This window comes from Bos mutus, chromosome 23 (assembly GCF_027580195.1).
Source record: "Bos mutus isolate GX-2022 chromosome 23, NWIPB_WYAK_1.1, whole genome shotgun sequence".
Taxonomy (NCBI): Eukaryota; Metazoa; Chordata; class Mammalia; order Artiodactyla; family Bovidae; genus Bos; species Bos mutus.
Window position 1 is genome coordinate 6,240,091 of NC_091639.1, and position 12,658 is coordinate 6,252,748.

The window sequence follows — 12,658 nt, forward strand, 5'->3', positions numbered from 1 at the left end:
TAATTATGACTCTCATGATCTCAAGTGGAAGTCATATGCCATATAAATGTAAATAAGGTATTTTTTCCCGATGTAAGTGAGAAGGACGTCTTTCTCTACTTTTTAAAAAATATTTATTAAACTGACCATTATATAAATATGAATCCTTCTGCAATGCAGAAGATGTGGATTTGGTGCCTGGGTCGGGAATATCCCCTGGAAGAGGGCAAGGCAACCCACTCCAGCCTTCTTGCCTGGGAAATCCCATGGACAGAGGAGCCTGGCGGGCTACACTCCATGGGGTCACAAGACAGTCAGACACGACCATAGCGACTAAACAGCAGGGGCACGTTTAAAACGAATCCATAGTTCACATGTAGAGAAAAAACCAGGAGCCTGGAGAGGTTAACTTGTATTTTTCTTACATCAAAATATCTGGCACTGATGTTCCAACTCTCAACTACTGCTTCTTCCACCACCACTCCAGAACTTATTTCTACGTGCTGTTCTGGGATTTACAGAAGTAAATGGATTTCCCTTGCAAAATGTAAGCCTGTTGCTAGGACTTTGGGCAGCAGATCTGAGAAGACATCTCCCTTGCCTTGGCTGTTCGCTAGGCTGGCTTTCCCTTGCTCAGGGTTCCAGGCTGCTCTCACAAGACTAGAGCCCTTGAGGTTCTAAGCCCACTAATGGCTTCTTCGGCCTTGTGTGAGAATGCAGACTTCTTATCTCTGAGAGGAAGGAACCCTGTTTACAACCTGCAGATAAGTGTGATTGGTGACTCTGTGAGATGTAACTTTAACATCATTAAAATGAACTAAAAGCAGTGTGCTTCGAGCTTGCTCATGTACCTAGTGTCCAGTCTCCGTGTAAAGGATTAGAGGTACAATCGTGTTCCAGCGAGAGTTTGTTGGTACTTAGAAGAGTTGCTTTCAGGTTCTAGCCTGTGTCTAGCCTGTCTGAAGTCTCAGTACCATGGACCGCCTTGATGACAGGTCAGAAGAGAGAGCCTGATCAGTTAGAGGGACTTCCCAGGTGGCTCAGAGGGTAAAAAATCCCACCTGTAATGCAGGAGACCTGGGTTCAATCCTTGGGTTGGGAAGTTTCCCTGGAGAAGGGAGTGGCAGCCCTCTCCACTATTCTTGCCTGGGGAATTCCATGGACAGAGGAGTCTGGTGGGCTACAGTTAGAAGTGGTTGTGTTTTCCATCCCATCCTAAGTCTTTTCATCCCTTTGATTAGCCTCATTCACATTCTGAGTGGATTGGCTGGGACCAACTAGATTTTGTCCACGTTCCTATTTCTTGTGGACTCCAGGTTAGTAAGGAGACTTGCCACCAAGGATTACTGAGCAGGAGGGGCAGAGAAGGATGCTATCTACCTTCCAGTAGGACCGTCGCCCCTGGTATCTCCCAGCTCCTCCTGGGACCTCGTGTGTCTACTGAGAAGGTGAGGAGCTACCTCAGAAGGTGAGGTGGTCCTATTGCAACATCACATAGGAAGCCATCTGGGAGGATGAGCAGCTGCCCTTTATGATTTGAGATCTCACAGCCCTCCTGGAACGGCTTTCCTGTTCCAACCAGATCCCCTAGAGAGAGCACCAGATGAATAGTCCACTATACCAAAGGCAGCTGACAAAACATGCTCTGTTAATTTACCCTGGGGCCTCTGATGTCATCTACAGGAAAGTAGGCTCCAGCAGGGCCATCTCAGAACCAGTACAGAGGTCTGTGACCTGATGGAAGCTGACTTGGATTCTAGCAGATGAATGTAACACTGTGTGTGTGTGTGTGTGTGTGTGTGTTCAGTCACTAAGTCACATCCAACTCTTCTGCAACCCACAGACTGTAACCTGGCAGGCTCCTCTGTCCATGGGATTTCCCAGGCAAGAATACTGGAGTGTGTAGCCATTTTCTACTCCAGGGGATCCTCCAACACAGGGATCGAACACATGTCTCTTTCATTGTCAGATGGATTTTCTACTACTGAGCCACCCGGGAAGCCATTATTGGCAGTTCAGTTCAGTTCAGTCACTCAGTCATGTCTGACTCTTTGTGACCCATGGACTGCAGCACACCAGGCTTCCCTGCCCATCACCACCAACTCAGGGAGCTTGCTCAAACTCATGTCCATTGAGTCAGTGATGCCATCCAACCATCTCATCCTCTGCCGCCCCCTTCTCCTCCTGCCTTCAGTCTTTCCCAGCATCAGGGTCTTTTCCAATGAGTCAGTTCTTCACATCAGGCGGCCAAAGTATTGGAGCTTCAGCTTCAGCATCACTGCTTCCAATGAATATTCAGGACTGATTTCCTTTAGGATTGACTGGTTTAATTATTGGCAAAGTCTATTTCAAACACAATTAACAAGCAGGGTCCATCAAAAATCCCCTTGCTATGATCTGGTGGTGGTGGTGGTTTGGTCACTAAGTCGTGTCCGACTCTTTCAAGGCCATGGAATGTAGCCTGCCAGACTTCTCTGGCCATAGAATCCTCCAGGCAAGAATACTGGAGTGGGTTTCCATTTCCTTCTCCAAGCTATGATCTGCTGGACACAATGAATAGAGTCGAAACATATATATACCAGTTGGAAAACCATCTTCTTAAAAGGAGAAATAGAGTAGTTAAGGAATATTATTACATGAATTAAGATAATTTTATGAATGAATATTTGATTTAGAATCATTATTAGCATGTTTTATACATATTCATATTGTAGTATATCATTGTTAATTATGAAATCCTAAACTATATATTTTAGAGTGAAAATGCACTGTTTTGTCATTTCATATAACATCACAAATGTCAAATGCCTGTGGAGAAATTATTTAAATTATTTATTATTTAGAAATCTTTAAAAAGCTCTTCTTCTTGAATATATCTATTACTACAGAGTATTAAATCAAAAGGAAATAAATAACCTAACTGAGTAAAGGAACTACTGTACAATTACTTTTTACAAAGTTTGGCTGTGAAAATCCTTTGTATTAAAAAAAAATTACCAAAAAGGTTACAAAAGAAACCTTCTTTGTAATAATTTTGAAAATGCACCAGTTAGTTTGGATTTGATCTCCACTATTTTCTGTTTTTTGCAAGTGTTTAACTACAACTACAATAGCTAAAACTACACTTAAAATGATTGCATTAGACATCCACAAATTTTTATTATGAGAAGAAAATGAATAACTTAGATTTAAGATGCATATTGAATTAAGCATGATTATCAAAGCTTCCCGTGTCAACTGATTTGTGCACTAACATTACATTCTATGTCAAGGACTCGTATCCCGATTATTTTACTTGACTTACCCCCAGGACAGTATCCACAGTGAATACTGCCAGTGGGTCCAGAACTGCCCATAGTCCCATGGTGATGATTAACTTTGACAGGACGTCAGGGCAGAAGGCAAACAGTAGCTGACAGCCCCATCTGACCAGAACCAAGGAAAGGACCACTGTGTTCAGCATGAAAGGCCCCACCACAACGATAAGCATCTCTTCTGCGATGTGAAGGGAAGACGTTGGGTAGCAGAGCTCCACCGTGAGAGGGGAGAAACGAAATCTGCAGGAAAACAAAGGAGCGACACCCGTGCAAAGGAGAAGAATTCCGTAAAACGCTAAGTAAACAAAACACTTGGCAGAACAATGTGTTTTTATTTTAATGCAGAAATTGTGACACTTAACAGCATATCAAAGTTAAGTGTTAGAAGTCTTTCATCTTTTCCTTAGAATCTCAACAGCTCACTTTCAAGGAAATGGTAAATTCTACCTTGTTCATTGTTCTTTAAATTGCATATGCTGTCATAAAAAGGATACCATTTTAATCCACTGAGAAGAGCGTTCTTTAGACTAAAAACCAGCCAGCAGGTCGACATACTGACTAGAAGGCTATCTGAAATCAAAGTATATCAGTGGACTTAGTAACGACTCAGTCAATGGCACCCCACTCCAGTACTCTTGCCTGGAAAATCCCATGGACAGAGGAGCCTGGTAGGCTGCAGTCCATGGGGTCGCTAAGAGTCAGACACGACTGAGCGACTTCACTTTCACTTTCCACTTTCATGCATTGGAGAAGGAAATGGCAACCCACTCCAGTGCTCTTGCCTGGAGAATCCCAGGGACGGGGGAGCCTGGTGGGCTGCCATCTATGGGGTCGCACAGAGTCGGACTTAGCAGCAGTAGCAGCAGCAGCAGCCTCTAACAGAAATCAGAAATACACATAAATCTCATAATTCTCTGCAAGTTTCAGGTCGCTGAACGGTTTTGCTTACGATTCTCTGGCTAGACCCCTACATACAACAACGACACTGCTGACCCCAGAAACATCTAAAGGGACAGCTTCACGCAACCTAGGATCTAAAGCTTGCATCCAAGGGGAGCCGGTAATTCAAGAAGCCTTCGTCCAGACTTTGGCGCCCTCCTTCCAAGCCAAGTGAGCCATCCTTGACTCTCATTTTTCCCTCCGCTGTGTTTCAGCCTCATAGAGCTGCTCTTCTGTAGTTAATCCTGTCTGTGTATCCTGCTTATCAGCTCTCTGCTAAAAAGAGTTCTTCGTTTTATCCTTTCCTTGACCTTTGCTTTGAAGGAAACTATTGTGCTTTGTTCTTAGGCCACTGTGAGTATCAAATAAAATAAGATGTATACATTTCTTTATCAGAGGACCTAACAGAAAAAACAGAAAAATTCTCACTGTTGCTGAGGCTATTGTCATGCCCCATAACTATAACATGACATGTATGCTTCAAGCCTGTGGAACTAGGCAATAATACAAAATACCCAGTGTTTAGATCCTTTGATTCTTCTTCTTTTATTTTTTTAATTGGAGTATAATTACTTTCCAATGTTATGTCAGTTTCTGCTATACAACAGTGTGAATCAGTTGTACCTAACGTATTCCCCTTCTCTCTTGAGCTTAGATCCTCTGTTGCTTAAGACATTAGATAAATTGAGCCACCAAGATATCTGTGCAGTCTCATTTCACTAACAACGAATAAAGACAGAGCTGCCTTTCCTATTGAAACAGTAACAGAGCAAATAGTATAAAGTAAACATCCCAAGCACATAATATTTATTTTTCCTACTTTAGAAACTCTCACACACACACACACACACAAGGGAGGCAGGGGGAAGGAAGGAGGGAATAAAGGAATACAAGACCTATTTCATTCTCCCATGAAGATACAATTATTCAGTATATTTAAACTTTCATATGCTATAATATATACAGAAGTTTGTGATTTAATTCCAAAAGATGACCAATAACTGTATATGTATAACACAAATCATCATTATTTTTCAAAGTGTCTTAAATAGTTTGCAATCCTCTTAATTGAAAATATACACACATCTTTGTTTTTATCTGTACCAGCTACATTTGAGAAAATTTTACTTGTACTGACATCTATCTGTCTATCTACAGTGTCTCTGAAATCATGTTTATGGAGAGATAACCTTTACAGTATCATCTTTTTCCAGAGGATAATGGCCCAGAAAGCTGCCTGGACCTGAGTTTGGTAATTGTTTAGATTTAATCATTTTGCAGAAGAAGCAATCTTTGCTTCTCTGAGGATAGATGATAAATCATACTTATATTACTTCTAATATACCCTCAGCCTAAGTCTCACTCTGATAAAATCAAAATAGGATAAAATATTGTTGCTAAATTCCCTTTTGGATTCTACTCAGATATTAGAACATATTTGAATCTGCTAAATTTTAAATAAATATTGATGCACCAGTTATATATTTGTATACATAGGCCCAAAATGAGAATCTAACTGTAATAGACATTCCTGCTCTTAAAGACATTTTTGTCTTTTCAACTTATACCTGCATTGTAGGTCTTAAGGTAAGTGGGTGAGAGAGGAGTTTTGTACTCTCATTGGCCTCTCAAGACGAAAATGCATGCCTTTGACTTTCGGGGAAGCACTCACTTTGTAACAGGAGTTGAAATGGCCTGGAGGAAAAACCACTGGCTGAGATAATGCAGGTAGAGCCTCAGGAACCAGAGAGAAGCCATCAGCAGGATGATGTACCAGAAGCCCTGGCTTTGCCATTGAGCGAACTCAAGTTCGGAAGACACTGACACCAGCACAAAACAGAGATGCTTGAAGAATTCTCCAGATGCGGCGTTAGCGGCGGCTGAGGAACGACTACAAACAAAGAAACAGTAGGTAAGTCCTGGGCTTAACTGCAACCCAAAATAAGAGGTTTTGAGAATGGTAAGGAAGACACAGTGAAAGTAAATTTGAATGAAAGTATTTCTTAGCCACCTGGGACTCAAACTAGTCACAGTCCTTCCCACTACAATGGATTACTAAAGGGGAACATACAGGTACACGGGTATCAGGAATCCCCTGGTGTTCCAGCCGTTAGGAATCTGAGCTGTCACTGCCAAGGACCCAGTTCAATTCCTGGTTGGGGAACTAAGATCCCACAAAACACAAAATCATGGATGTGGAAATGCCAATCAAAACCACAATGATATATCTCCTCGCACCTGTTGTTAACACGATGGCTACTATCAGAAAAAAAAAAAAAAAGACAAAATAATATGTTGATGAGAATTTGAAAAAAATGGAACTCTTAAACACTGTTGGTGGGAATATAAAACCATATGCTGCTGCTAAGTTGCTTCAGTCGTGTCCGACTCTGTGCGACCCCATGACTGCAGCCTACCAGGCTTCTCCGTCCATGGCATTCTCCAGGCAAGAACACTGGAGTGGGTTGCCATTTCCTTCTCCAATGCATGAAAGTGGAAAGTGAAAGTGAAGTTGCTCAGTCGTGTCTGACTCTTAGCGACCCCATGGACTGCAGCCTACCAGGCTCCTCCATCCATGGGATTTTCCAGGCAACAGTACTGGAGTGGGGTGCCATTGCCTTCTCCCATAAAACCATATAATCAGTATGAAAAACAGTACAACAGATCTTCAAAAAATTAAAAAAGCACAATTACAGTATGATCCAGCAATACTCCTGGGTGTTTATCCAAAAGAATTCAAAGCAAGATCCCAAAAAGATGTTTGCACACCTATGTTCATAGCAGCATTACTCACAATAGCCAAAAAGTGGGGGAAGCCTAGCTGTCAATCAAGTGGAATAATTATTAGCCTTAAAAAGGAAGGAAATTCTGCTACATGCTACAACAGGGATGAACCTTGAAAGTATTATGCTAAGTGAAATAAGCCTGTTACCAAAAGAAAAGTACTGTATGATCCTACCTATGTGAGATGCCTAGAGTAGTCAAATTCATAGACAGAAGGCAGAATGCCCGTTGCCAGGGTCCAGGGGAGAGACAGAGGGAAGTCCTTTCATGGTATAGAGTTTCAGTTTTGCAAGATGAAAAACCTGTAGAGATGGGTTACCCGACCATGTGAATACACTTACAACTGAACTGCACGCTCAAAATGGTTAAGATGATGCATTATAGGTTATGTGTGTGTTGCAATTAAATTATGTAAAGAAATATGAAAATAAATCACTGTAAACAATAAACTAATTTTGTAAAAAAAAAAAATCTTTAAAATTTATACCATAGTCCTGCTTACCTCACCTACTCATAATGATCCCTCTCTATTAACGTTACATTTAATTATTGGCATATAACTGGTTCAAAGTTAACTATCTCATTTTGAAAATTGACGTGAATGACTCGCATACCACTAAAAACACATGAATGAGAATTTGAAACTTAAGAGCTCTTGCATTCTTTAATATGATACTGACACTTTCTGTTGAAATGAAACATCAAAGAGTTAGATACGGTGATTCTGATTAAGCTCTGGTTTCCTCTCTCTGTGTGGCGTCGACAGCAGGAGATGTTTTCAAATTTTTTTTAAAGTATCGTTTGCAAAAAAAAAAAAAAAAAAACAAGGAAAGGTTGGGAGTTGGAAAAGAAAGAGTCCTCACTGCGTATGGATACTGTGTTTCTTTGGGGGTGATGTTCTAAAGTGAACGGGGATGATGGCTGTAGTAGTGTGAATATCCTAAAAACTGTAAATTGCACGCTTTAAATAGGCGGATGGTATGGTGTATGAATTGGGCTTCCCAGGTGGCTCAGTGGCAAAGAATCCACCTGCCAATGCACGAGACACAAGAGACCTCTTAGAATTATTAGGAATATTTCTAATCCTAGAATTATTCTAGGATAATTCCGCAAATTCCTAAACCAAAATTAGTCCTGATTATAAACACATTACAAAGAAGCTGGTTCCGTGGTACGTAGTTCAGGGGTTTAGTAACTAACTAACCACAGCCGTTCGAGGCATTGTGGGAACATTAAGAGAAATGGAATTCATAGACAGATTCCAAAGATTCTATATACAAAAGTTCATCTCTCTCTGAAGACTATCAAATAAATGGCAATTGTACCACCAAAAGAAGATAAGTCATAGAAGTAAGTCTTTGGGAGGTAAAAAGAAGAAAAACTAAAAACGGTCAGTGAAAGAAAATCCATTATTCCCTTTAAAATTCCAATCCATGACTTTAACCTTCTGGTCTGCACGGGACTAATAAAGTGCTGAAGTTGACATTGGCAGTTTATTATTGTTCTCGGGTGTCTTTTTCCATGAAGGTGGAGGGCATCGTCTCACTGAAAGCTATGTGCCATCTTGTACTGAGTGTGCTTTTCAGTTACTCAAATGAGTAACAAACAGGAAACAGGCCCCCAAGAGGCTCTGGTTTACTACTGGCAAAATTGTCAGGAGAATGACTCTCTTATAGAAGGGTTCCAGAGCACATTTACCATCATGCGAAATGAAACCCAGGACTTGCTACCCTGCTGAAGGAAAATATTCTGTGCATGATCTCCTCTTCAGTTAATTATTCTGTCACTGTTTTGCCTCTTCAAAGAGAAGAGAAAATCAAACACAGATTTGACATTGTGTTGTTTGCAAAAAACTGGAAAATCTCAAATGATGCAAAACGGAAAAGACAGTAGCTTCTTTGACCTTTGGAAATTTCCACTGTTTTTTTCTGTTTATTGACGTGAAATGACTAAGTAGTTTAAATATTTATGCCCAGAACTCACTATCAAGTCATACTTTTACCATTAGTTTCGCCAATAAAGGGTTTCCCAGCCACATTCTGATACACATATTCATTTATAGGATATTTGATTTAGGATAAATAACACCAAAATTTCATTGCATACCATTTATATCTAATTCATAATATTCAATTTTCTTATACATAGTCAACACAACTAAGTATTTGTTCCTGTTTGTTTGCCTAACAATAGTAATTATACTATCTGGACTTAAAGGATTGGGAAAACCTTGGCATCAGAGTTTAAAAAATTGGACACTGCAAAGATAGAAATTAATAAAAGAATCAGTAGATGCTAGATGATGCCAAATGAAAGGGTGCGTCCAAAAGCTCATTAACGGAACAAAACTAGTCAACTATATCCTCATAAACAATTCTTGGATGACAAAGTCTATGTGAGTGCTTGTCTCCTAATGGTTTTGAACTCACACCTGAAATACAAGTGCGCACTAATACAGAACTTCATCCACAATGCTCCCTGCATATATTGTTCTTAAAGTAGATTTCATTCAAAAGACAATTGTGCATCCATGTTTCCAAATTGCCTGGAAAGAAAGTCCCTTTTTCATTCTTGTATGCACGCGAGGCACGCTGCGATACAGCGTGTGTGTTGCACGCTGCCACGCACGGTGCCACGGCCTAATATCTTCCTCCACATTTCAACTCTTCTCTCCTTCCCCTGTAATCTTTCTTGGTTATGGACAAAGAGTATGACCATCAAAAGGATAACAAATGGCCTCTGCCACTGGGGTGTGTAATACGAACAGTGGGAATTGATTTGTTGGTTATGAAGGCAGCCATAGAGCACAGATCATTGCAAAATCACATTGAGGCCGGCAGCCACGCCTCGGCTCATGCAGGCAGCCCGTCTATCGCTCCCGGGGTGAGCTGCCAGAGGGCGTGAGGAATCGGGAGGTCATCCAGTATTCAGCTATTAAATGAAACCTATTTCTCTGGACTTCAGCTGCATTTCATATGACACACATATATCCCCCTTCCATGCCCAGTCCTTATAGAGACCTGAAATCAAACAAGATTTCTATGATCCATCAGTGCAATAATACTAAAAAACAATAATTATAATACCAAAATTGCTTTGAAAGAAAGGAAAAAAAAAGCATGGAATGCATTCCTCAACTCTCTCCTACAGTGAACAAGAGTTCTTAGGTCTGGGAAGGACCAAATTCTGAGATCTGTGAAGCAAAGAGGAATTAAACACACAGGGGTGAGGGGGTGGACGGGACACCCGGAAGGGCATTCTGTCACACAGGCCGTTCTCAGAGGAGTAAAGTCCTATTTCTAAACCAGGAAATACGTTGAATTGGGTGGAGCAGGTCTTTGTATCACTAAGTAGTGTTGATAGAGGCCGAAGCTGCAGAAGTGAAAGAAGCCTGGTCCGCCTGTGTAAGAGTGTGGACTCTTCTCTGGCACCATCCATAGCCCACAAAGTATTTTTTAAGGTGAGGGTGATGAGGAGGGATGACTAAGAATGAGAAAACCGCCCTCAGGATTTTCTAAATGGCAGCGGAGAGAAGCCTCATAAGCACACGGCAGTGAACCATTCAATGGTTTGACTGGTAGGGACTCTTTGGGTCAGTTCACTGTGACATCATGTTTAAAAGAAAACGAGGTTAAAAAAATATATATATATGTCAAGATGAAGAAACACTTATTTGGAAAGAAATAACATTAGTAAAAATGAGTTACTATAATCATGGGCTGGTTATTGGATTAATCTATGTAAATTATAAATGGCATCTGCTTTCTTTTTTTAACCAAAGTTATTAAAATGTCCAAATCTGCTCTTGTTTTGTCATGGTTTCAAGTATTGGGGGAAATACTTTCACAAAAGTGTCTGTACATTCACATTTAACAAAATGCTTTGGACAAAACTGTTACCCGTTCTCCCAACATTTAGAAAGCTGTCTCAAAAAAGAAAACTTCACAAATTTATCTGGAGGTTAGCATTTTTCAACTAGATTTTTCCCCCTAAAATTCTGTCTCCTTGGCCAAGTGGGTAGTATACTTTTAGCATAACACATTGTACTTTGAACAGGTTTAATTCAATTTACAAAAAATGCCTCTAATTAAGTTAAAAGATCTTTGAAAATTGCTAAATCTTAAGGGTAATAGTATCACTACTGACATTGAAATAATTGATCATTCCCACTGAGGCACAAAAGTATGAATGTTCTAATGAGAAAACAGGGATTGAGTATGTTGAAGGACTCCAAAGAGACTCCCAAACTCTTAAGGCTGTTATTTCCAGTGACAGTCTTTGAATGGGAGTGGGAGGCATCGGAGAGGGGCAGAGGCAGACACAACTTATCCTCCAGTAGAAAAAGAAAATGAAATCAAACTTCAAAAATAAAGTTACATCTTGAAGCAAAGGTAACCAAAGTCCGTTTACCTTTTTGAAAATAATATCTTTTATTTAACATGTGTATTTCTGCTTTAGGACATCCTTTTTTTTTTCCGTTTACTAAAACTATTTTCTTTTTTTAAAAAGTGTATTGAAGTATAGTTGATTTACAATGTTGTAATTTCTGCTGTACAGCAAAGTGACTCAGTCATACATGTGTGCATGCCACATCCCTGCGGCCGTGTCTGACTCTTCGTGACCCCATGGACTGTAGCCCGCCAGGCTCTTCTGTCCATGGGATTCTCCAGGCAAGAATACTGGAGTGGGTCGCCATGCCCTCCTCCAGGGAATCTTCCCGACTCGGGGATTGAACCCGGGTCTCTTAAGCCTCCTGCCTTGGCAGGCAGGTTCCTGGGAAGCCCCTCAGTTATACATACATACATTCGTTTTCACAGTCTTTTCCCATTACACAGGTTTATTACAGGATATTGAATATAGTTCCTTCTGCTGTGCATTAGGACCTTGTTGTTTATCCATCCTAAATATACTAGTTTGCACATGCTAATCCCAAACTCACAATCCTCCCTTCCCCTACCCCAAAGAGCATATTCTCCCATACTCTGTAGTAACAAATACTGGATGCAATATTACAATAGAATGAATCTGTTTTTCCAAGAGAAATTTTCTTAGAGTGAAATATAAGCCAATGTGGGGCTGCTTTATGATAGAGAAGCTATACGCGAGCTTAGGGCGACTAGTGCTCCAGACTGAATGACACCAGCGCAGGAAGCAGAGATGCAGTTTTGTCACACTTATTATCGAAGCCTTCCTTCTGACTTCATGAAATCACTTTCCTTTGCAGCTGATCTGTTGGTCAGAAGAACATTTACCTTGCCAGTATCTGCCTGGCCTAATTGGATAAAATGTTTGCAAAGCACTTTATCAGAGAAAATAGCTAAATACTTTATGCCTAATGGAAATTTGATTAATAATTGGAGCAATAACACAAAAGCAGTTAGCTTTGAAAACAATTGCACTGGCAAGATGCAGGATTATATAGTACCTAAGTCATGTCTGAGTCTTTGCGACCTTATCAACTATAGTCCATCAGGCTCTTCTGTCCATGAGATTTTCCCAGAAAGACTACTGGAGTAGGTTTCCATTTCCTCCTCCAGGGGATCTTCCTGACCCTGAGAGCAAACCCACATCTCTTGCATTGGTAGGCAGATTCTTTACCACTGAACCATTTTTGAAGCCCTGGGGAAAGTACTTAATCT

General features: G+C 40.6%; 1 protein-coding gene across 1 annotated transcript in view; it reads right to left on the bottom strand.

Moving 5' to 3' along the window:
- Positions 1-12,658, bottom strand: part of LOC102270916 (uncharacterized) — a 302,710-nt gene that overhangs the window by 19,713 nt on the left and 270,339 nt on the right. Inside the window, exons 16-17 of the mRNA XM_070361434.1 lie at positions 5,908-6,126; positions 3,284-3,536 (exon numbers count right to left, since the gene is read on the bottom strand). Coding sequence (XP_070217535.1) covers positions 3,284-3,536; positions 5,908-6,126 — 472 coding nt within the window. The remainder of the gene's footprint in view (positions 1-3,283; positions 3,537-5,907; positions 6,127-12,658) is intronic.